Below are 26,336 nucleotides of genomic sequence, written 5' to 3' on the forward strand. Positions count from 1 at the left end.
ACCACATCTCTTCCTGTTGCTCCATATACGGAGGTTGGTCCATGTCTTATACCCATATTTGGGCATTCTGGTGCTGTTGGTTTTGGTCCTGGACTTTGTTCAGATCAAAATGGCCGCCTCAGTCTCTGGAGTCTTCTGCGTTGTCCTCCTCCTCCTCCCAGCATGCACCTGGACCTCAGGTAAGTCCTGCTCCTGTGGTTAGTCCTGGTTTAGACCCGGTTTAGACCTGATTTAGACCCGGTTTAGACCGAGTTTAGACCCGGTCCAGTTCTGTTTGGGATCTGGACGAGTCCTGGTGTTTTGGGTCATTTTCACGTCGTTCTACCAAAGTCCAGAAATTGATTTTCCTGTTTCCCAAATACAAACAGTGTGAGTACTCTAAATACTACTATTACAACTACTACTACTACTACTCCAAATACTACTATTACAACTACTACTACTACTACTCCAAATACTACTACTACTACTCCAAATACTACTACTACTACTACTACTACTAATGCTATAAATACTACTACTACTACAAATACTACTACTACAAATACTACTACAAATACTACTACAAATACTGCTACAAATTCTACTACTCCTACAAATACTACAACTACTCCAAAAACTACTACTACTACTACAAATATTACTACTACTAGAAATACTACTAATGCTACAAATACTACTACTACTATTACTACATTTACTACTACTACAAAACTACTACTACTACTACAAATACTACTACTACTACAAATACTACTACTATAAAACTACTACTACAAATACTACAACTACTACAAATACTACTACTATTACTACAAATACTACTACTACAAAACTACTACTACACATACTACTACTACTATTACTACAAATACTACTACTACTACTACTACAAATACTTCTACTACAAATACTACTACTACTTCTACCAGGTCTGAAGACGTTCTTGTTCTGTTTGGGCTTTTGCAGTCTTCCTGGATCCGGGCCGTGCTCACTCGGTCCTGGGTGGGTCTAGACCCGGTTCAGGCCGGGTTCTGGTCCGGACTCGCAGGGCCAACGGGTTCCTGGAGGAGCTGAGGGTGGGGAACCTGGAGCGAGAGTGTGTGGAGGAGAAGTGCTCCTACGAAGAACTCAAAGAGATCTTTCCTCAGAAGCAGCAGCGGGTCAGAACCAAGAGCCGTAACCCAAAACCCACTAACCCAAAACCCACTAACCCAAAACCCACTAACCCAAAACCCACTAACCCTAAACCCAAAAACCCATAACCCAAACCCACTAAACCCAAACCCAAAACCCACTAACCCTAAACCCAAAACCCACTAACCCAAAACCCACTAACCCAAAACCCACTAACCCAAAACCCAAAACCCACTAACCCAAAACCCACTAACCCAAAACCCAAAACCCACTAACCCAAAACCCACTAACCCAAAACCCAAAAACCCACTAACCCTAAACCCAAAACCCACTAACCCAAAACCCACTAACCCACTAACCCAAAACCCACTAACCCAAAACCCACTAACCCAAAACCCACTAAACCCAACCCAACTAACCCAAAACCCACTAACCCAAACCCACCCACTAACCCAAAACCCACTAACCCTAAACCCCAAAACCCACTAACCAAAACCCAAACCCACTAACCCAAAACCCAAACCCAAACCCAAAAACCCACTAAACCCAAACCCACCCACTAACCCAAAAACCACTAACCCAAAACCCACTAACCCAAAACCCAAAAACCCACTAACCCAAAACCCAAAACCCACTAACCCTAAAACCCAAACCCAAACCCACTAACCCAAAACCCACTAACCCTAACCCAAACCCACTAACCCAAACCCAAAACCCAAAACCCAAAACCCTAACCCAAAACCCACTAACCAAAACCCACTAACCCAAACCCAAAACCCACTAACCCTAAACCCAAAACCCACTAACCCAAAACCCACTAAACCCAAACCCTAAACCCAAAACCCACTAACCAAAACCCACTAACCCAAAACCCACTAAACCCTAAAAACCCAAAAACCCACTAACCCAAAACCCACTAAACCCAAAACCCACTAACCCACTAACCCTAAACCCAAAACCCACTAACCCAAAAACCCACTAACCCAAAACCCACTAACCCACTAACCCCAAAACCCACTAACCCAAAACCCACCCACTAACCTAAACCCACTAACCCTAAACCCAAAACCCACTAACCCAAAACCCACTAACCCAAAAAACCCACTAACCCAAAACCCAAACCCACTAACCCAAACCCTAAAAACCCAAAACCCACTAACCCAAAACCCAAAAAACCCACTAACCCAAACCAAACCCAAACCCAAACCCACTAACCAAAACCCACTAACCCTAAACCCAAAACCCACTAACCCAAAACCACTAACCCAAAACCCAAAACCCACTAACCCAAAACCCCACTAACCAACCCAACCCACTAAACCCAAAACCACTAACCCAAAAAACCCACTAACCCAAAACCCACTAACCCTAAACCCAAAACCACTAACCCAAAACCAAAAAACCCACTAACCCAAAACCCACTAAACCCAAACCCACTAACCCAAAACCCAAAACCCACACCCTAACCCAAAACCCAACCCAAAACCCAAACCCAAAAACCCACTAACCCTAAACCCAAAACCCACTAACCCAAAACCCACTAACCCAAAACCCACTAACCCTAAAAAAACCCACTAACCCAAAACCCACTAACCCTAAACCCAAAACCCACTAACCCAAAACCCACTAACCCACTAAACCCAAAACCCACTAACCCAAAACCCACTAACCCTAAACCCAAAACCCACTAACCCAAAACCCAAACCCAAACCCTAAACCCAAAACCCAAAACCCACTAACCCAAAACCCACTAACCCAAAACCCACTAACCCAAAACCCACTAACCCTAAACCCCCCACTAACCAAAACCCACTAACCCTAAAAACCCAAAACCCAAAAAACCCACTAACCCTAAACCCAAAACCCACTAACCCAAAACCCACTAACCCAAAACCCACTAACCCAAAACCCACTAACCCTAAAACCCAAAACCCACTAAACCCAAAACCCACTAACCCTAAAACCACTAACCCAAAAACCCAAAACCCAAAACCCAAAACCCAAATCCCACTAACCCTAAACCCAAATCCCACTAACCCAAACCCCACTAACCCTAAACCCAAACCCACTAACCCAAAACCCACTAACCCAAATCCCACTAACCCAAACCCACTAACCCAAAACCCACTAACCCAAAACCCACTAACCCAAAACCCAAAAAACCCAAACCCAAACCCAAAACCCACTAACCCAAAACCCAAAACCCACTAAACCCAAAAACCCACTAACCCAAAACCCACTAACCCAAAACCCACTAACCCTAAACCCAAAACCCACTAACCCAAAACCCACTAACCCAAACCCAAAACCCAAACCCACTAAACCCACTAAACCCACTAAACCCAAAACCCACTAACCCAAAACCCACTAACCCTAAACCCAAAAACCCACTAACCCAAAAACCCACTAACCCTAAAACCCACTAAACCCACTAACCCAAAACCCAAAACCCTAAACCCAAAACCCACTAACCCAAAACCCACTAACCCTAAAACCCAACCCACTAACCCAAAAACCCACTAACCCAAAACCCACTAACCCTAAACCCAAAACCCACTAACCCAAAACCCACTAACCCAAAACCCACTAACCCAAAACCCAAAACCCACTAACCCAAAACCCAAAACCCACTAACCCAAAACCCACTAACCCAAAACCCACTAACCCCCAAAACCCAAAAAACCCACTAACCCAAAACCCACTAACCCTAAACCCAAAACCCAAAAAAACCCACTAACCCAAAACCCACTAACCCAAAACCCACTAACCCTAAACCCAAAACCCACTAACCCAAAACCCACTAACCCAAAACCCACTAACCCTAAACCCAAAACCCACTAACCCAAAACCCACTAACCCAAAACCCACTAACCCAAAACCCACTAACCCAAAACCCACTAACCCAAAACCCACTAACCCTAAACCCACTAACCCAAAACCCACTAACCCTAAACCCAAAACCCACTAACCCAAAACCCACTAACCCTAAACCCTAAGCCCAAAACCCACTAACCCAAAACCCACTAACCCAAAACCCACTAACCCAAAACCCAAAACCCACTAACCCAAAACCCACTAACCCAAAACCCACTAACCCAAAACCCACTAACCAAAAAAACCCAAACCCACCCAAAAACCCACTAACCCAAACCCACTAACCCAAAACCCACTAACCCAAAACCCACTAACCCACTAACCCAAAACCCACTAACCCAAACCCAAACCCACTAACCCAAAACCCACTAACCCAAAACCCACTAACCCAAAACCCACTAACCCTAAACCCAAAACCCACTAACCCAAAACCCACTAACCAACCCTGACCCGTACTGACCCGTACTGACCGTAGATTATCGGCACCATTGACCTGAATCAGACACTTTACAAACTGACCAATCAAACTGAAGCAGAGCCGAGGAGCTGTTTAAACCGACCAATCAGACGCAGGTTGTGATTAAATATTTCTGTGTTTTTCAGGAAAATTTTTGGGCCAAATACCAAGGTACAAATATCTGATTTTAATGTATGCCCCGGGCACCGCGGGCATGAAAAACAAAAAACAGGAAGTGGGAGTTTGAGCCACAACCACTGCTGGACTCGATTGCATTAGACTCGACTGCATTGGACTCGACTGCATTGGACTCGACTGCATTAGACTCGACTGCATTGGACTCGACTGCATTAGACTCGACTGCATTAGACTCGACTGCATTAGACTCGACTGCATTAGACTCGTTTATTTGGAACTGATGGTTATTTATCAAAATTTACACCTGCACTGGAGTTTAAAGGGACCTGGTGGCTCATAAAACCAAGATATTATTTGGTATTTTATGGTAATACATGTGTAATACTTGTGTAGTACACATGTATTACTTGTGTAGTACTTGTGTAGTACACATGTAGTACTTGTGTAGTACTTGTGTAGTACATGTGTAGTACATGTGTAGTACATGTGTAGTACATGTGTAGTACTTGTTTAATACTTGTGTAGTACTTGTGTAATACTTGTGTAGTACTTGTGTAGTACACATGTAGTACTTGTGTAGTACACATGTAGTACTTGTGTAGTACACAAGTACTACACAAGTAATACACATGTAGTACTTGTGTAGTACTTGTGTAGTACACAAGTACTACACAAGTAATACACATGTAGTACTTGTGTAGTACATGTGTAGTACTTGTTTAATACTTGTGTAGTACTTGTGTAATACTTGTGTAGTACCTGTGTAGTACACATGTAGTACTTGTGTAGTACTTCTGTTGTACTTGTGTAGTACATGTGTAGCACTTGTGTAGTACTTGTACTTGTGTTTTGTTTTGAGCTGGGGACCCGTGTGACTCCGCCCCCTGTCAGAATGGGGCCACGTGCACGCGCCTCGTCACCACCTTCACCTGTAAATGTGCACCTGGTTTCCATGGACACCTGTGTGATAAAGGTACTAATATACTGCACTACTACTACTACTACTACTGCTACTACTACTACTGCCACTGCTACTACTACTACTACTACGACTACTACTACTACTACTACTACTACTGTCACTGCTACTATTTCTACTACTACTACTACTACTGCTACTACTACTACTGCCACTGCTACTACTACTACTACTACTACTACTACTACTACTACTACTACTACTACTGCTACTGCCACTGCTACTGCTGTCACTGCTACTATTTCTACTACTACTACTGCTGCTACTACTACTGCCACTGCTACTACTACTACTACTACTACTTTTACTACTACTACTACTACTGCTGCTACTACTACTGCCACTGCTACTACTACTACTACTACTACTACTACTACTACTACTACTACTTACTACTACTACTACTACTACTACTACTACTACTACTACTACTACTACTACTACTACTACTACTACTACTACTACTACTACTACTACTGCCACTGCTACTGCCACTACTACTACTACTACTACTACTACTACTACTACTACTACTGTGAAATTAGGTATTATACTATAAATGCGGCTTTGGCCCAGGACTAAACCGGGTCTAAAGTTTTTGTTATTTCTGTCCCAACTTCTTCTCAAAATCTTAATTTTTCAGATTTTTTTTTTTTTTTTTTTTACATTTATTTCACAATTTTATATCCAATATTTTTTTTTACCCATCTCAAAAATAATTTTCCTAAATCGTGGATGTCGTTGTTCCCTCAGCGCGGTCGCCGCCGTCCTTGTCGTCGAACTGCAGACACAGAAATGGCGGCTGTGAGCACTTCTGCGCCGACGGTGCTGAGCGCGCTGAGATGTGCTCCTGCGTAGACGGCTACAGGCGGGAACAGGACAACGCCAGCTGCACTCCTATTGGTCAGAACCACACAACCAGCCAATCAGAGAACAGCACACAACCAGCCAATCAGAGAACAGCCCACAACCAAGCACAGCACACAACCAACCAATCAGGGTGCAGCACACAACCAGCCAATCAGAGCGCAGCGCACAACCAGCTGACTCCACACAGCCAATCATGTGGTCCGATCCATATATTATATTGGTATTATCAGATTTTTGAAATGTAATAATGAAAAAATAATCAAAAACAAAAACACTATTAATATATTATGATTAAATGTGCTTTTTGGATTTAAAACAACCACAGTATGGATGATGGTTAGCACAAAGCTACTGTTAAAGAATGTCTCCCTCTAGTGGACAGTGTGTGTAACGTGTGTCTCCCTCTAGTGGACAGTGTGTGTAACGTGTGTCTCCCTCTAGTGGACAATGTGTGTTAGTGTCTCCCTCTAGTGGACAGTGTGTGTTAGTGTCTCCCTCTAGTGGACAGTGTGTGTTAGTGTCTCCCTCTAGTGGACAGTGTGTGTAACGTGTGTCTCCCTCTAGTGGACAGTGTGTGTAACGTGTGTCTCCCTCTAGTGGACAGTGTGTGTAACGTGTGTCTTCTGCAGTGTCTTTCCCGTGTGGACGTCCTCAGGTTTTTTTTGCTCCCAGAGTCGTGAACGGACAAGTGTGTCCCAAAGGACACTGCCCCTGGCAGGTAAATACACAAATATACTGTTCTATTCTACTACTAGTACTACTACTACTACTACTGCTACTACTACCACTGCTACTGCTACTACTGCTACTGTGACTACTACTACTACTACTACTACTACAACTACTACAACTACTACTACTACAAATACTACTACTACTACTACTACTACTACTACTACTACTACTACTACTACTACTACTACTACTACTACTACTACTACTAAACTACTACTACTACTACTACTACTACTACTACTACTACTACTACTACTACTACTACAAATACTACTACTACTACTACTACAAATACTACTACTACTACTACTACTACTACTACTACTACTACTACTACTACTACTACTACTACTACTACTACTGCTACTACTACTTACTACTATTACTACTACTGCTGCTGCTGTTACTTCTACTACTACTACTACTACTACTACTACTACTGCTACTACTACTACTACTACCACTGCTACTGTTACTACTACTACTATTACTACTGCTACAGTTGCTACTACTACTACTACAGTACTGCTAATGTGCTACTACCTCCTGCCCTGTCACCCCTGTCACCCCTGTCACCTCCTGTCGTCCCTGTCGTCCCTGTCGTCCCTGTCGTCCCTGTCGTCCCCCTCACCTCCTGTCGCCCCTGTCGCTCCTGTAGGGGCTCCTGACGGAGAACCACGTGTTCACGTGTGGAGCTGTCGTCCTGAGTCCTCGCTGGGTCCTGACGGCGGCGCACTGTGTCCTGCCCAAACCCAGAAGTGTGTTCCACATCACCGTCGGTAAGTCCTGGTCTAGTCCTGGTTTAGACCTGGTTCTGACCTGGTTTAGACTCAGTTTAGACCCAAATTAGTCCTGGTTCTGACCCGGTTTAGACTCAGTTTAGACCCGGATTAGACCTGGTTCTGACTCGGTTTAGACTCAGTTTAGACCCGGATTAGTCCTGGTTCTGACCGGTTCTGACTCGGTCTGTGTCTCAGGGGAGCACGATCGTTTTCTGCCAGAGAACACGGAGCAGAAGCGGCGTGTGGTCAAAGTGGTGGTTCACCCGAATTATAACCGGACTTCCTCGGACTCGGACTTGGCTCTACTCAAACTGCACGAAAACGTGAAGCTGGGCCAGTACGTGATCCCGGCCTGCCTCCCTGGACCCAGAGTCCCGGCCCCTGATTCGGTCTCTAGTCCGGTCCCAGGTCCGGTCTTGGGTCTGGCCCGGACTCTGGCTTCGGTCCGGGTTTCGACGGTGTCCGGGTGGGGGCGGGTGGTGCAGCACGGGCAGGCGGCCAATGTACTGCAAAGAGTCAACGTGAGTACTTTTACAAAAGTACTAATACTACCAACACTCTTAGTAGTAGTAGAAGTAGCAGTAGCAGTAGTACTAGTAGTAGTAGTAGTAGTAGTAGTAGCAGTAGCAGTAGTAGCAGTAGTAGTAGCAGTAGTAGTAGTAGCAGTAGCAGTAGTAGTAGTAGTAGCAGCAGTAGCAGTAGTAGCAGTAGCAGTAGTAGTAGTAATAATAGTAGTAGTAGTAGTAGTAGTAGTAGTAGTAGTAGTAGTAGTAGTAGTAGTAGTAGTAGTAGTACTCGTAGTAGTACTCGTAGTATAAATCCTGGTGTTCCTCAGGTTCCTCGGGTCCGGACTCTGGACTGTCGCGCTCACACGGGGCTGAACATCTCCAGGAACATGCTTTGCTTTGGACTTCGCTCCGGGGGCCAGGACTCGTGCGAGGGCGACTCGGGGGGGCCCCTGGTCACCCGCTTCAGGAAGACCTGGTTCCTGACCGGGATCGTGTCCTGGGGCCGGGGCTGCGCCGCCAGGGGCCAGTACGGCGTCTACACCCGCGTCGCCAACTACCTGCCCTGGATCTACAGCACCATCGACAGAAACTAGAGCCAAAATGTCCGCCGCACCATGACAGAAACTAGAGCCAAAATGTCCGCCGCACCATGACAGAAACTAGAGCCAAAATGTCCTGACCCTGACTGGAGCCGAACGCTGACCCTGACCCTGACTCTGACCCTGACCCTGACCGGAGCTGAACGCTGACCCTGACCCTGACCCTGAGTCTGACCCTGAGTCTGACCCTGACTCTGACCCTGACTCTGACCCTGACCGGAGCTGAACGCTGACCCTGACTCTGACCCTGAGTCTGACCCTGACTCTGACCCTGACCCTGACTCTGACCCTGACTCTGACCCTGACCGGAGCCGAACACTGACCCTGACCCTGACTCTGACACTGACCCTGACTCTGACCCTGACTCTGACCCTGACCCTGACTCTGACCCTGACTCTGACCCTGACCGGAGCCGAACACTGACCCTGACCCTGACCGGAGCCGAACACTGACACTGACCCTGACTCTGACCCTGACCGGAGCCGAACACTGACCCTGACCCTGACTCTGACACTGACCCTGACACTGACCCTGACTCTGACCCTGACTCTGACCCTGACTCTGACCCTGACCGGAGCCGAACACTGACCCTGACCCTGACTCTGACCCTGACCCTGACTGGAGCCGAACACTGACACTGACCCTGACTCTGACCCTGACTGGAGCTGAACACTGACCCTGACCCTGACTCTGACACTGACCCTGACTCTGACCCTGACTCTGACCCTGACCGGAGCCGAACACTGACACTGACACTGACCCTGACTCTGACCCTGACCGGAGCTGAACACTGACCCTGACTCTGACACTGACCCTGACTCTGACCCTGACTCTGACCCTGACCGGAGCCGAACACTGACACTGACCCTGACTCTGACCCTGACCGGAGCCGAACACTGACCCTGACCCTGACTCTGACCCTGACTGGAGCCGAACACTGACACTGACCCTGACTCTGACACTGACCCTGACCGGAGACCGAACACTGACCCTGACCCTGACCGGAGCCGAAACACTGACCCTGACCCTGACCGGAGCCGAACACTGACACTGACCCTGACTCTGACCCTGACCGGAGCTGAACACTGACTCTGACCCTGACTCTGACACTGACCCTGACTCAGACCCTGACTGGAGCTGAACACTGACCCTGACCCTCACTCTGACCCTGACCGGAGCCGAACACTGACACTGACCCTGACTCTGACCCTGACCGAAGCTGAACACTGACACTGACCCTGACTCTGACACTGACCCTGACTCTGACCCTGACTCTGACCCTGACTCTGACCCTGACCGGAGCCGAACACTGACACTGACCCTGACTCTGACCCTGACCCTGACCGGAGCCGAACACTGACACTGACCCTGACTCTGACCCTGACCGGAGCTGAACACTGACCCTGACCCTGACTCTGACACTGACCCTGACTCTGACCCTGACTCTGACCCTGACCGGAGCCGAACACTGACCCTGACCCTGACTCTGACCCTGACCGGAGCCGAACACTGACCCTGACCCTGACTCTGACCCTGACCGGAGCCGAACACTGACACTGACCCTGACCCTGATCGGAGCTGAACACTGACCCTGACCCTGACTCTGACCCTGACCGGAGCCGAACACTGACACTGACACTGACCCTGACCCTGACCGGAGCTGAACACTGACCCTGACCCTGACTCTGACCCTGACCCTGACCGGAGCCGAACACTGACACTGACCCTGACTCTGACCCTGACCGGAGCTGAACACTGACCCTGACCCTGACTCTGACACTGACCCTGACTCTGACCCTGACTCTGACCCTGACCGGAGCCGAACACTGACACTGACCCTGACCCTGACTCTGACACTGACCCTGACTCTGACCCTGACTCTAACCGGAGCCGAACACTGACCCTGACCCTGACTCTGACCCTGACTGGAGCCGAACACTGACACTGACCCTGACCCTGACCGGAGCTGAACACTGACCCTGACCCTGACTCTGACCCTGACCGGAGCTGAACACTGACCCTGACTCTGACACTGACCCTGACACTGACCCTGACCGGAGCCGAGCGCTGTGGTGGCGTCACACTCACTCGGGGTCAGGGTTCTTTGTTGGGTGTGTGGAGCCGACAGGTGGACCTGCAGCGGGACAGGTGGACCTGCAGCGGGACAGGTGGACCTGCAGCGGGACAGGTGGACCTGCAGCGGACATGTTGGCTCTGTTTCTCTCTGGACTCTTTATGTTTCATCTGCTTCAGCTCTGTTCATGTTTTATCGATACAATCTTATTTTAATTTAAATCCGCTGATGTCATGTGACCGTGTGATTCTGATGTTATTTCAAATACAAGAGTTTAGTTTTACTCACAGGAACAAGAGAAATAAAATAAATGTGACGTCTTTTAAACTGTAAATCCTGAATAAACATCATTATTTTGTGTTTAAAGTCAGTCTTTTCCTTTTATACAAACTGTGCCAATATAGACCTGGCTTAGACCTGATTTAGTCCTGGTTCAGACCTGGTATAGTCTTGGTTCAGTTCTGGTTCAGACCTGGTTTATTCCTGGTTCAGACCTGGTTCAGACCTGGTTTAGTCCTGGTTCAGACCTGGTTCAGACCTGGTTTAGTCCTGGTTCAGTCCTGGTTCAGACCTGGTTTAGTCCTGGTTCAGTCCTGGTTCAGACCTGGTTTAGTCCTGGTTCAGACCTGGTATAGTCTTGGTTCAGTCCTGATTTAGTCCTGGTTCAGACCTGGTTTAGTCCTGGTTCAGTCCTGGTTCAGACCTGGTTTAGTCCTGGTTCAGACCTGGTTCAGTCCTGGTTTAGTCCTGGTTCAGACCTGGTTCAGTCCTGGTTTAGTCCTGGTTCAGACCTGGTTCAGTCCTGGTTTAGTCCTGGTCTTTGGTCTTGGTCTTACTGATGTTGATTTAATCTTTCAAACAGTCGGGTCATTAAGGATGTGGAGGTATTGTTTTAGTCCTGGTTCAGACCCGGTCTTTGGGGGGTCCCGGCTCAGGTCTTGGCTCAGAGGCTGGTTCAGGTCTCAGGTCCGGGTCCAAGTCTCAGTGGGGTCTCTCTGAAGTGCCCACAGGGGGCGCTGCAGATGAACCATTCAAACAGCAGGAGACTAACGACTTTCTAATGAGTCTCACACAGAGAAGCTTTATGTGGAAGACAAAGGAGCAGAGAGGGGACGCATCCGGGACCAGGACCAGGACCGGGACCTGGATTGGGACTGAAACTGAGACTGAACCAGGACGGGACTGGGACTGAACCAGGACTGAGCCCTAGACTGGAGAACTGGACCAGTGTTCAGTGTTGGAGCTGAGACTAGAGTATATAAGGATATATATATATATATATATATATATATATATATATATATAGAGAGAGAGAGAGAGAGAGAGAGAGAGAGAGAGAGAGAGAGAGAGAGAGAGAGAGAGAGAGAGAGAGAGAGAGAATAATATATATAGAGTATACATATATAGAGTATATATATATGAGAGAGTATATATATATTATATATATATATGTATAGAGTATATATATAGAGTTTAGTATATATAGAGTATACATATATAGAGTATACATATATAGAGTATATATATATATATATAGAGAGAGAGTATATATATATATATATATATATATATATATACATACATATATATATGTATGTATATATATATATATATATATATATATATATATATATATATATATATATATATATAGAGAGAGAGAGAGAGAGAGAGAGAGAGAATAGTATATATAGAGTATACATATATAGAGTATATATATAGAGAGAGTATATATATATATATATAGAGTATATATATAGAGTTTAGTATATATAGAGTATACATATATATAGAGTATACATATATAGAGTATATATATATATATAGAGAGAGTATATATATATATATATATATATATATACATACATATATATATGTATATATATATATATATATATATATATATATATATATATAGAGAGAGAGAGAGAGAGAGAATAGTATATATAGAGTATACATATATAGAGTATATATATAGAGAGAGTATATATATATATATATATATAGAGTATATATATAGAGTTTAGTATATATAGAGTATACATATAGAGTATATATATATATAGAGAGAGTATATATATATATATATATATAATTATATATATATAGAGTATATATAGTATATACATATAGAGTATATATATATATATATATATATATATATATATAGAGAGAGAGAGATATATATATATATATATATATATATATAGAGTATATATATAGAGTATAGTACATATAGAGTATATATATATATATATATATATATATATATATATATATATATATATATATATATAGAGTATAGTAGCTGGAGCTATAGCACGACACAAACAGGAGGAGGCGCTGTTGTCTTTGGTGAACTTTATTTACATGATTACACTTGACCGACCAATCAGAGCGGCCGACAGAGCAGCAGCCAATCAGAAGCAGCGTGTGGAGCAGCAGAATAAACATGACCTCTGACCCCCACCTCCTCTGTGACTGTTCCAATGTGAGGAAATGTGCCGCAGTGGGGCTTTAAACCAGACCTAGTCTTTAAACAGTCAGATCTTTTCATGTTTCATTGTCGTTTATATTTCGGCAAGAGTATTTATTTATTTTTATTTTTTTGCGATTGTTTGGCTAAAACGTATTTGGTTCTTAATAATCGCATGTATCTCCATATCGTGATAGTATCGTGTATCGTGCACCGTGCATCGTGCATCGTGTATCGTGTGTCGTGTATCGTGTATCGTGCATCGTGTATCGTGTGTCGTGCGTCGTGTCTCGTGCGTCGTGTATCGTGCATCGTGTATTGTGTATCGTGCATCGTGCATCGTGTATCGTGCATCGTGTATCGTGTATCGTGCATCGTGCATCGTGTATCGTGTATCGTGCATCGTGTATCGTGTATCGTGTATCGTGCATCGTGTATCGTGCATCGTGTATCGTGTATCGTGCATCGTGCATCGTGTATCGTGTATCGTGCATCGTGTATCGTGTATCGTGTATCGTGCATCGTGTATCGTGCATCGTGTATCGTGTATCGTGCGTCGTGTATCGTGTGTCGTGTATCGTGCGTCGTGTATCGTGTATCGTGCATCGTGTATCGTGTATTGTGCGTCGTGTATGTGCGTCGTGTATCGTGCATCGTGTATCGTGCATCGTGTATCGTGCGTATCGTGTATCGTGTATCGTGTATCGTGCATCGTGTATCGTGCATCGTGTATCGTGTATCGTGTCGTGCATCGTGTATCGTGCATCGTGATCGTGTATCGTGCGTGCATCGTGCATCGTGCATCGTGATCGTGCATCGTGCATCGTGCATCGTGTCGTGCATCGTGCATCGTGCATCGTGCATCGTGTATCGTGCATCGTGCATCGTGCATCGTGTTCGTGCGTCGTGCGTCGTGCGTCGTGCATCGTGCGTCGTGCATCGTGTATCGTGCATCGTGCATCGTGCATCGTGTATCGTGAGGGACCCTGTGATTCCAGCTCTGTCAGAACTATAGAGACACACAGAAGAACTACAGGTGTGATTTTTGTTCTACTGCAGTGTCCTCCTCAGAAACATTCACATGTTTAAAGGTTGTACAGAGGATTTTCCAAGGAAAGAGAAACACAATAACTGTTCCGATGAGGTTCTTTTGGTCTTCCGATAATTTACGTTATTAGGTTCTTTTTTCAGACCAAGAGTTTGTTTGTTCTTTGTTACAGCAACATCACATGAAAAAAGAAAATAATAACATACAATGACTGTTTGTCTTTTTTCCTCCTCCACAGCTCCCGAAGTAGAAACACCTCCTCCTGACGCTACGTAGGAAGACGCCGCCAAAACCTGTTTAAATCAGCTGAGCGACATGTCACAGCAACATCATGTGACTCTGATGAAAAGCACAGGACGAAAACAAACTCTGGGTGTGAAAAAAGAACCTAAGAACATAAATTATAAGAACCTCATTGGAGACATCATGTTTGTTTACAGCCGCTGTGAGTTCAAGAATCACTAAACGAATCGCTGTTGAAGTTTCCTGTCTAGAAGTAATTTATCGACCGACCAGGAGTGTCAAACATACGGCCCGGGGGCCAGACCCGGCCCTCCAAGACCTTTAATCTGGCCCTGGGCTGATTTTCTACTAAAATATTTGAATTATATTTTCTATTAAAATCGTGTTAATTTTCTGTGGTGTTTATCACAGCAGCGTCTCCAGCGTCTCTGTACGTGGCCCCTCCCACCAGAGCAGCACAAATGAAGACTTGTCTCTTTCCAAACGCTCTTAAAGGACGATCGTTTTGACTGTTGACCATGACACCCGCATCAGAAAAATGTCCAACATGAGAAAAGTGGAGCCGAGTGCAGGATTTTACAACAAAAATTTACTTATTCCTGTTTACAGACAAGTTCATGTTAAAACTTTGTGTTGAAATTGTATTTTTCTTAAAGTTTCAGGTTGTTCATAATATTATAATATTATGTAACAGAAAGAGTTCATCAATTCAAAAAGATTTCTGTAATAGATTTGTGTTTGAACTTATTGTTTTTTGGGGGGTTTATATGCCATGAGTTTTCTGATTCGGACACTTTGGATCAAAGTCGGTTGGATACGACCCCCGGAACAAAATGAGTTTGACACTTCTGATTTAGACCCTTTGTCTGCCTCAGGACGAAACTCCAAGACTCACCTAAAGCCGCTATGAAATTTTTAATATATTTTGAGCCAGTTTTTCACTTGTGCAACTGTTTTTGGGATTGGGCCGAGTTTTGGTTTAATCATGTGCTTCGTGTAGGAACATGAAGTAACAAGAACCGATCAATACCTCACTGATCGCCAATCGTAGGTCACAAGAATATCAAACCTGTTTGAATCCAGTCGCCTCTCGTGAGGGTTTCCCACCGAGCATCAGACTGTGTAGTGTGCGAACATGAATCATGAGCTGTGAACGTTTTAACCCTGTGATTTGTTCTTGCAGTTTGAGCTGAGTGAAACAATCGAAAATATCGCACAGTGTTCGTCCGGCTTTAGTTTGACTTTGCTCCTTTTCCCCTTCTCTTCTTCTTTCAGCGACAGCAAAAAGAAAAATTCAGTTTGTTTGTTGACAAATAAAATTTCTCCTTTTGCTATGGATTCTACCTGGATGTCTGAGGGATCGTACAAACTTCACTTTCAGCGATCTCGTAAACGGACTTTCTTTTGCAGCAAACTGGTCATGGATTCTCGTCGGTCATCGTGACAAACGGGTAAACGGCGTCTTGCGTCTGTGGAACATACGAGAGACGAACATAAACCCAGCGCGCCGGCGAGTCGGTTACACTAGAAATGTAGGGAGTTTGATTGACAACCTAAATGTTTATCTGGCTCCAACACGTCCACAGTAGATGGATTTTCATTCTTTTTTTAATTTTGTTCATCATAATTCCAAAGCTGCAACGATATTTTGAACTTTCATCGACAATTTGAAACAAAAAAAAATCCTCCATACAACCTTTACGTGATTCTGCACATTTAGCACAGCTCACAGCACACTGTTACACCTGGTGATGTCATCAGGTGGTGCTCCTCTGGGTTTTTAAAGTTGACTCTTCATCACAGATGCAGAGGCTGTGGTCCAGACGTGTTTAAAGCAAAATACATGAACTTTAAGTGGCGTCCATTTTGTGTCAGACATACTCCTGCCTGGCCCCGCCCCTCTGCCCCGTAGCCCCGCCCCTCTGCCCCGTAGCCCCGCCCCTCTGCCCCGTAGCCCCGTCCCTCTGCTCCGTAGCCCCGCCCTCCTCCCGGCAGGAGCTCCACAGCGCCCCCGCGGTCAGGACGTAGACGACGGCGGAGGTCCATCCCAGGAACAGGCCAAGGCCCAGGTCCCAGCGCGGCGCCATCTGCAGCGCGGCGTCCTCACGAAAGCGCCGCACCGTCACGTGCCCCGCCCACGACACAGGACACGCCTCCAACGCCGCCGCCAGCACGCACAGCACCGCCCCGCAACCGCGAAGTCTGCGCTTCAACACCTCAGGAGACGCCCCGCCCACACACTGAGGAGACGACACAGAGGTCAGGAGCAGACAGGAGCAGACAGGAGCAGACAGGAGCAGACAGGAGCAGGCAGGAGCAGACAGGAGCAGGCAGGAGCAGACAGGAGCTGGCAGGAGCAGACAGGAGCTGGCAGGGGCAGGCAGGGACAGGCAGGGGCAGGCAGGGACAGGCAGGAGCAGACAGGGACAGGCAGGAGCAGACAGGAGTAGGCAGGAGCAGACAGGGGCAGACAGGAGTAGGCAGGGACAGACTGACAGGCAGGAGCAGACAGGAGCTGGCAGGGGCAGGCAGGGACAGGCAGGAGCAGACAGGGACAGGCAGGAGCAGACAGGAGTAGGCAGGAGCAGGCAGGAGCAGACAGGGGCAGACCTTGGGCAGCCGTACGAGCCTGAGTCCGGGCACGGTGACGGCGACGGCGGCGGCTCCGCTCAGCAGCGCCCCCAGCAGGAGGCCCCGCCCCAGCAGCAGCGGCAGGGGGAGGCTGAGGAGCGAACTGTGAGGTTTACAGCTGAAGACCGTCTCCTGGACCACGCAGCCCGACCACAGACCCACCTGAACCTTCTCCAGCTCCACCAGCTCCGACTGAAGCTCCATCCACGGACACAGGCAGCACGACAGGGCCAGCAGCCAGGAGCACAGCAGGGCCGGCAGGGACAGCAGCTCCAGCAGGGGGCAGGGGGCGGGGACGGGGGCAGAGGGGGCGGGGACACGGGGAGAGGGGGCGTCTGACCGGGGCATCTGGGTTAAACCGGCTGAGGGACACACAGGAAGAACATGATGTGAGTTTGAGTTTGAGGGTTTCTCAGACTGTTCTTCCAGAATATCAAACACACAACAACAACCACGCAACAACAACCACGCAACAACAACCACGCAACAACAAACACGCAACAACAACCACGCAACAACAACCACGCAACAACAACCACGCAACAACAACACGCAACAACAACCACGCAACAACAAACACGCAACAAACAACCACACAACAACACAACCACGCAACAACAAAACACGCAACAACAAACACGCAACAACAACACGCAACAACAACCACGCAACAACAACCACGCAACAACAACAAACCACGCAACAACAAACACGCAACAACAACACGCAACAACCACGCAACAAACAACCACGCAAACAACAAACACACAACAACAACCATGCAACAACAACCACACAAGAACAAACACGCAACAACAACCACACAACAACAAACAACAACAACAAACACACAACAACAACCACGCAACAAACAAAACACAACAACAACACGCAACACAACAACCACACAACAACAACAACAACGCAACAACAACCACACAACAACAAACACGCAACAACAAACACACAACAACAACCACGCAACAACAAACACACAACAACAACCACGCAACAACAAACACACAACAACAACCACGCAACAACAACCACGCAACAACAACCACGCAACAACAACAACACAACAACAAACACGCAACAACAACCACGCAACAACAACCACGCAACAACAACCACGCAACAACAACCACGCAACAACAAACACGCAACAACAAACACACAACTACAACCACGCAACAACAAACACACAACTACAACCACGCAACAACAAACACACAACAACAACCACGCAACAACAAACAACAACACACACAACACAACAACAACAACACGCAACAACAACACGCACAACAACACGCAACAACAACACACGCAACAACAAACACAACAACAACAACCACACAACAACAACAAACACGCAACAACAGCCACGCAACAACAACCAACGCAACAACAACCACGCAACAACAACCACGCAACAACAAACAACGCACAACAAACACAACAACACAACAACACACAACAACAACACACACAACAACAACAACAACACACAACAACAACACGCAACAACAACCACGCAACAACAAACACGCAACAACAACCACGCAACAACAAACACGCAACAACAACAAACAACACACAACAAACAACCACGCAACAACAACCACGCAACACAACAACACACAACAACAACCAAACGCAACAACAACCACGCAACAACAACCACAACACGCAACAACAACCACGCAACAACAAACACGCAACAACAAACACGCAACAACAACCACGCAACAACAACACGCAACAACAACACACAACAACAACAACGCAACAACAACCACGCAACAACAAAACAACAAAACAACAAATAAACAACAACAAACACACAACAACAAACACACAACAACAAACATACAACAAATACAAAACAACAAACACACAACAACAACCACGCAACAACAAACACGCAACAACAAACACACAACAACAACCACGCAACAACAAACACGCAACAACAAACACACAACAACAACCACGCAACAACAACCACGCAACAACAAACACACAACAACAAATAAACAACAACAAACACACAACAACAAACACACAACAACAAACATACAACAAATACAAAACAACAAACACACAACAACAACCACGCAACAACAAACACACAACAACAACCATGCAACAACAAACACGCAACAACAAACACGCAACAACAACCACGCAACAACAAACACACAACAACAAACACACAACAACAACAACACGCAACAACAAACAAACAGCAACAAACAAAGACAAACAACAAATAACAAACAACAGCAAACACACAACAACAAACACACAACAACAAACAAACAACAACAAACACGCAACAACAAACACACAACAACAAGCACGCAACAACAAACACACAACAACAACCACGCAACAACAAACACACAACAACAACCACGCAACAACAACCACGCAACAGCAAACACACAACAACAAACACACAACAACAAACACACAACAACAAACACACAACAACAACACGCAACAACAAACACACAACAACAACACACACAACAACAACCACGCAACAGCAAACACACAACAGCAAACACACAACAACAAACACACAACAACAAACAAACAACAACAAACACACAACAACAAACACACAACAACAAACATACAACAAATACACAACAACGCAACAACAAACACACAACAACAAATACACAACAACGCAACAACAAACACACAACAACAAATACACAACGCAACAACAAACACACAACAACAACCACGCAACAACAAACAAATAACAACAAACACACAACAACGCAACAACAAACACACAGCAGCGCAACAACAAACACACAACAACAAATACACAACAAATACACAACAACGCAACAACAAACACACAACAACAAATACACAACAATGCAACAACAAACACAGAACAACAACCACGCAACAACAAACACAAAACAACAAACACACAACAACAAATACACAACAACGCAACAACAAACACAGAACAACAAACACAAAACAACAAACACACAGCAACGCAACAACAAACACAGAACAACAAACAACAACAAACACACAACAACAACCACACAAAAACAAACAAACAACAACAACAAACAACAACAAATGCACAGACCTGATGGAGAGAAGAAGAAGAAGAACGGCAAGAAAACCAGACAAGACAGAGGTCAGGGGAGGGTCAAAGGTTTAGAGGGTCAGAGGAGGGTCAGAGATCAGAGGGTCAGAGGTCAAGGTCAGGAGGGTCAGAGATCAGAGGGTCAGAGGTCAAAGGAGGGTCAGAGGTCAAAGGAGGGTCAGAGATCAGAGGGTCAGAGGTCAAAGGAGGGTCAGAGATCAGAGGGTCAGAGGTCAAAGGAGGGTCAGAGTTTTGTTCCTATAAGCCTTTAAATACAGAATTACAATATTATTTGTATTCATAAACATTTAATTGGACTCACCACACGCGCAGACGGCAGACGTAGACGCAGACGCAGACGTAGACGCAGACGCAGACGCAGATCTGTCTCCTCAAACTCAAACTTCACAAACAAAACTTTTGCTCCATGAAAAAAGAAAAAGACCAAATGTTAAAGTTAAAGTGAATTCAAATGTGCAGCACAGAAGAGCCAGAGACAGAGAGACAGATTCATCCGAGAGGGAGGAAGAACAGAAGAGGGAGGAGGAGAGGAGGGAGAGGGGAGGAGAGAGAGAGAGAGAGAGAGAGAGAGGAAAAAGGAGGGATCAGGGAGGAGAGAAGAGAGGGGAGGGAGGGGAGAGGTGAAAGAGGAAGAGGAAGAGAGAGGGGAGAGAAAGAGAGAGAGGGGGGTGAGAAGACTTGGACAGGAAACACAGGAGGAAGGAAATGTGATGATGAAGAGAAAGTGATGAAGGGCAGGACTGAGGATCACGTTCTTTTGAGCTGTTTGGTCCATGTTTATTATTATTATTATTATTATTATTAGTTTGATCAATATTATTATTTTATATTTTATTACTTTTTTTTACATTTACATAATTATGTCTTATTTGACTCTATCTCTCTCTCTCTTTTTTTTTGTTTTGTTTATTTTTATTTTTGTTTATGTATAATTTATTATCGCCATTTATATTTTTTCTCTTTGTTAATGTATTATTTTGTGATGTTTGTCCAAATCATTTCCCTTGTGGATCAATAAAGTTTGTCTAAGTCTAAGTCTGAGTTATTAGTGTTTAATTACGGCTCCTCTCCCACATGACGCAGAGTAACAGCGCCCCCGAGTGGAAACGGAGATTTACTCAGGTCTTTATTTTTATTATTATTATTTATTTATTTTATTTTATTTTTTTTTTTTTACTGACAGGTAACTCTATTCTATTTATCGTCCTTTTTAAACTTTAAAACGTGGTCTATGTTAAAAAAAAAATTAATTAAATAAAACGAAATAAAGGATGTGACGTCACGGAGCAGGAAGTGGCCTTCTGTAATGGCGGCGTAAACAGACGCGGAGTTTGTTCATTTCACCAAAAGACTTCAGAAAAATCACTGAAAAACGAGTTAAACTTTGGGTTTAAAGGTACGTGGCGTGTTTCCGAGTCAGTGTGCGCTTTGTGTGGACACGCTGCTTGTGTTTGAAACGTCTGTAATCCTCCAGAATATGTTTGATAGCGCGCTGGGATCTCTCGTGTCACTTTGAAGCATTTTCAGTTTAGATTTGTCTAATTAAAATGTATTTTTATTATGAATTTACTTTAAATGTCTATGGTTTAGTATCAAGGGTTTTCTTGTGTCTTTGAAATGTTTTGTTTTTCAGGTCTAATCTGGAGCATGGCTCACATCACCATCAACCAGTATCTCCAGCAGGTGGCGCTCTCAACTCACCGTCAATGTTTAGTTTGGATTCAAACTGACTCAGACTTCATCTGTCTCTTCTCTTCTCTCTCAGCTGTACGAGGCCATAGACAATCGTGATGGAGCGTTCTGTGCTCAGCTGCTGTCGTTTAAACACCCGCATGTCGCCAACCCACGACTACAGGTACAAACACACACAAACGGTACACAAACACACACTCACACACACTCACAAACACTGCAGGTATACAAACACACACTGCAGGTACACAAACACACACTGCAGGTACACAAACACACACTGCAGGTACACAGACACACACAACCGCACAGACACACACTGCAGGTACACAAACACACACACTGAGACGAGGCGATGTCTGATCAGTAGAGATGCAACGATATTCGATATAAGTCTAAACGCAGGTCTAACTCTGGTCTCGGTCTGATATTCGATATAAGTCTAAACGCAGGTCTAACTCTGGTCTCGGTCTGTTTCAGTTGCAGAGTCCAGAGGAGAAGTGTCAGCAGGTGTTGGAGCCTCCGTATGATGAGATGGTGGCGGCGCACCTCAGGTTAGCTCCGAATCCGATTGGATGAAACCAGGACAGGGGCGGGACTCTGAGGCCTCCCTTCACTCTGATTGGTTGTGTCTTTCAGGTGCTGTTACGCTGTGGCCAATCATGACTTTGTAGAGGCCTACAAGTTCCAGACTCTGGTCGTCCAATATCCTTCAGTGATTGTGATCAAATACCACTACTACTACTATTATTACTATTACTACTATGATTACTGCTACTACAATTTCTACTATTACTACTACTATTACTACTGCTCCTCTGTTTTAACGTTTAACTTTACCTGCTCGTCTCCATCTATGCACATGTAGTAGTAAGAGCCTCTGTAGTACACACATGTAGTAGTAAAAGCCTCTGTAGTACACACATGTAATAGTAAGTCTCTGTAGTACACACATGTAGTAGTAGGAGCCTCTGTAGTACACACATGTAGTAGTAGGAGCCTCTGTAGTACACACGTGGTAGGTGGAGCCTCTGTAGTACACACATGTAGTAGTAGGAGCCTCTGTAGTACACATGTAATAGATAGAGCCTCTGTAGTACACACATGTAGTAGTAGGAGCCTCTGTAGTACACACATGTAGTAGCAGGAGCCTCTGTAGTACACACGTAGTAGGTGGAGCCTCTGTAGTACACACATATAGTAGTTGGAGCCTCTGTAGTACACACATGTAGTAGATGGAGCCTCTGTAGTACACACATGTAGTAACAGGAGCCTCTGTAGTACACACATGTAGTAGATGGAGCCTCTGTAGTTCACACATAGTAGATGGAGCCTCTGTAGTACACACATGTAGTAGTAGGAGGCTTTGTAGTACACATGTAATAGATAGAGCCTTTGTAGTACACACATGTAGTAGATGGAGCCTTTGTAGTACACACATGCAGTAGTAGGAGCCTCTGTAGTACACACATGTAGTAGTAGGAGCCTCTGTAGTACACACGTAGTAGGTGGAGCCTCTGTAGTACACACATGTAGTAGTAGGAGCCTCTGTAGTACACATGTAATAGATAGAGCCTCTGTAGTACACACATGTAGTAGTAGGAGCCTCTGTAGTACACACATGTAGTAGCAGGAGCCTCTGTAGTACACACGTAGTAGGTGGAGCCTCTGTAGTACACACATATAGTAGTTGGAGCCTCTGTAATACACACATGTAGTAGATGGAGCCTCTGTAGTACACACATGTAGTAACAGGAGCCTCTGTAGTACACACATGTAGTAGATGGAGCCTCTGTAGTTCACACATAGTAGATGGAGCCTCTGTAGTACACACATGTAGTAGTAGGAGGCTTTGTAGTACACATGTAATAGATAGAGCCTTTGTAGTACACACATGTAGTAGATGGAGCCTTTGTAGTACACACATGCAGTAGATGGAGCCTCTGTAGTACACACATGTAGTAGGTGGAGCCTCTGTAGTACACACATATAGTAGTTGGAGCCTTTGTAGTACACACATGTAGTAGATGGAGCCTCTGTAGTACACACATGCAGTAGATGCAGCCTCTGTAGTACACACATGTAGTGCATATATATAATTTGTAGTTATTTCCTGAACATTCCACGTCATTTCTGAGAGCGTTCCAGTCGCACAAAGAAGAAAACTGGTCAGTCTATTTCTAACTGGTCTTTTGGTCAGAATATTAAATAATGAATAATATATAAACGTATTATCAGACTTTTAATAATGAAAATAAGTGTAACTGTGATTGTGACTTTCCAGGGCTCTCCCGCTGATGTTTGCTGTGACCCTGGACCTCCGGATCTTCGCCAACAACGTCAGAATCTGCACACTGCAATCTGATTCATTCATTTCATGTTCTTTTATTTTGTGTTATTTATATATATGTATGTGTGTGTTGTGTGTTTGTGTTGTGTGTGTGTTGTGTGTTTGTGTTTTCAGGCCGAGCAGCAGCAGCAGAAAAAGGGCAAAGGTCAACCTGGGGAGATGTTGGAGAAAGCAGCAGAACAACTGATGAGCTGTTTCAGAGTCTGCGCCAGTGACAAGTGAGACTAAAAACAGGACTAAAAAGAGGACTGAACCAGGACTAAACCAAGACTAAACCTGAACTAAGCAGGGACTAAACCAGGAATAAACCAGGAATAAACCTGGACTGGAACAGGACTAAAGTTGACCTGAAAAGGGACTAAAACCTTCTCTGTTGCAGTCGGGCAGGAATCGACGACTCGAAGAAATGGGGCATGATGTTCCTGAGCAACCAACTGTTTAAGATCTACTTCAAGGTAAATACCCCCTGTTTAACACCCCACAGGAGGGCACCTGACACACAGGGGAGGGCGCCTGACACACAGGGGAGGGCGCCTGACACACAGGGGAGGGCGCCTGACACACAGGGGAGGGCGCCTGACACACATGGGAGGGCGCCTGACACACGAGGGAGGGCGCCTGACACACTGGGAGGGCGCCTGACACACGAGGGAGGGCGCCTGACACACGAGGAGGACGGGAGGGCATCTGATTCTCTTGTGTTGCAGATCAATAAGCTGCCTCTGTGTAAACCTCTGATCAGAGCCATCGACAGCTCCAACCTGAGGAGCGAGTTCAGCCCCGCCCAGACCGTCACCTACAAGTACTACGTAGGACGCAAGGCCATGTTCGACTCAGACTTTAAGCCCGGTATATATACTACTACAAATACTACTACTACAAGTACTACATAGGACGCAAGGCCATGTTCTACTACAAATACTACAAATACAACTATGAATCAGTGTTGTCACAGTACCTGTATCAAACACCTGTCTGTGTCTGTTCAGCGGAGGAGTACCTGTCGTACTCGTTCGATCACTGCCATCGCTCGAGTCAGAAGAACAAACGCATGATCCTGATTTATCTGCTGCCCGTCAAGATGCTGCTGGTGAAGAACTTTAAACTCTTTTAACTTATGACGCGTAATGTTCAATCAAAACCACCAAATACACCACAGGAGTAAATACCCCCTGTTTAACACCCCACAGGAGTAAATACCCCCTGTTTAACACCCCACAGGAGTAAATACCCCCTGTTTATTAACCCACAGGAGTAAATTTATTTTCTTTATTTTCAGGGCCACATGCCGACTCTGCAGCTGCTCAAGAAGTACGACCTCATGCAGTTTTCTGACGTCACCAAAGGAGTCCGGTACTTTCACTCTTGAATGTTCTGAGAGTGTGTGTGTTTGTCACTGTTGGGCAAGTTACTTTGAAACTGTAATGCGTTATTTATTACCTATTACTGTCATTTCAAAGTAATTTGTTACATTACAATATTACTGCATTTAAAATGTAAGGCGTTACATTACTATTGCATTACTTTAAGTTACTCTCACCAAAATTACTTTTGCGCTGTATATGGACTGAACCAGGACTAAACCAGGTCT

At 45.3% G+C, this 26,336-nt stretch overlaps 3 protein-coding genes across 3 annotated transcripts in view; 2 read left to right on the top strand and 1 right to left on the bottom strand.

Moving 5' to 3' along the window:
• The first annotated feature begins 64 nt into the window (after positions 1 to 64).
• Positions 65 to 11,520, top strand: f7l (coagulation factor VII, like). The gene is made up of 9 exons (XM_055162746.1): positions 65 to 179; positions 970 to 1,163; positions 4,615 to 4,639; positions 5,466 to 5,579; positions 6,339 to 6,488; positions 7,085 to 7,173; positions 7,849 to 7,969; positions 8,168 to 8,493; positions 8,808 to 11,520. Exons 1-9 carry the CDS (start codon positions 110 to 112, stop codon positions 9,072 to 9,074), a joined length of 1,356 nt encoding a protein of 451 aa, XP_055018721.1. The 5' UTR covers positions 65 to 109; the 3' UTR covers positions 9,075 to 11,520.
• Positions 11,521 to 16,792: 5,272 nt separating this feature from the next.
• LOC129411594 (claudin-22-like) lies at positions 16,793 to 17,900 on the bottom strand. Its single transcript, XM_055162918.1, has 2 exons — positions 17,532 to 17,900; positions 16,793 to 17,161 (listed from the first exon to the last, which is right to left on the bottom strand). The coding sequence occupies exons 1-2, from the start codon at positions 17,898 to 17,900 to the stop codon at positions 16,793 to 16,795; spliced, it is 738 nt and encodes a 245-aa protein (XP_055018893.1).
• A 4,081-nt stretch (positions 17,901 to 21,981) lies between these two features.
• pcid2 (PCI domain containing 2) overlaps positions 21,982 to 26,336 on the top strand; it is a 7,937-nt gene continuing 3,582 nt past the window's right edge. Inside the window, exons 1-12 of the mRNA XM_020931743.2 lie at positions 21,982 to 22,099; positions 22,337 to 22,386; positions 22,469 to 22,558; positions 22,876 to 22,949; positions 23,035 to 23,100; positions 24,522 to 24,563; positions 24,680 to 24,734; positions 24,860 to 24,963; positions 25,125 to 25,200; positions 25,453 to 25,594; positions 25,735 to 25,835; positions 26,025 to 26,098. Of these exons, the coding sequence (XP_020787402.1) occupies positions 22,351 to 22,386; positions 22,469 to 22,558; positions 22,876 to 22,949; positions 23,035 to 23,100; positions 24,522 to 24,563; positions 24,680 to 24,734; positions 24,860 to 24,963; positions 25,125 to 25,200; positions 25,453 to 25,594; positions 25,735 to 25,835; positions 26,025 to 26,098 (860 nt within the window). The 5' untranslated portion in view covers positions 21,982 to 22,099; positions 22,337 to 22,350. The remainder of the gene's footprint in view (positions 22,100 to 22,336; positions 22,387 to 22,468; positions 22,559 to 22,875; positions 22,950 to 23,034; positions 23,101 to 24,521; positions 24,564 to 24,679; positions 24,735 to 24,859; positions 24,964 to 25,124; positions 25,201 to 25,452; positions 25,595 to 25,734; positions 25,836 to 26,024; positions 26,099 to 26,336) is intronic.

This window comes from Boleophthalmus pectinirostris, unplaced genomic scaffold (assembly GCF_026225935.1).
Source record: "Boleophthalmus pectinirostris isolate CB_2022bp ecotype Guang Dong unplaced genomic scaffold, ASM2622593v1 HiC_scaffold_5, whole genome shotgun sequence".
NCBI lineage: Eukaryota > Metazoa > Chordata > Actinopteri > Gobiiformes > Gobiidae > Boleophthalmus > Boleophthalmus pectinirostris.

Coding starts and splice junctions, on each gene's coding strand:
- f7l (XM_055162746.1), top strand. CDS start 110: ATGGCCGCCTCAGTCTCTGGAGTCTTCTGCGTTGTCCTCCTCCTCCTC. Junction 4,640..5,465: donor TTTTTGGGCCAAATACCAAG/GTACAAATATCT, acceptor TTTTGTTTTGAG/CTGGGGACCCGTGTGACTCC. Junction 7,174..7,848: donor AAGGACACTGCCCCTGGCAG/GTAAATACACAA, acceptor TCGCTCCTGTAG/GGGCTCCTGACGGAGAACCA.
- LOC129411594 (XM_055162918.1), bottom strand. CDS start 17,900: ATGCCCCGGTCAGACGCCCCCTCTCCCCGTGTCCCCGCCCCCTCTGCC. Junction 17,162..17,531: donor GGCTCGTACGGCTGCCCAAG/GTCTGCCCCTGT, acceptor TCGTCTCCTCAG/TGTGTGGGCGGGGCGTCTCC.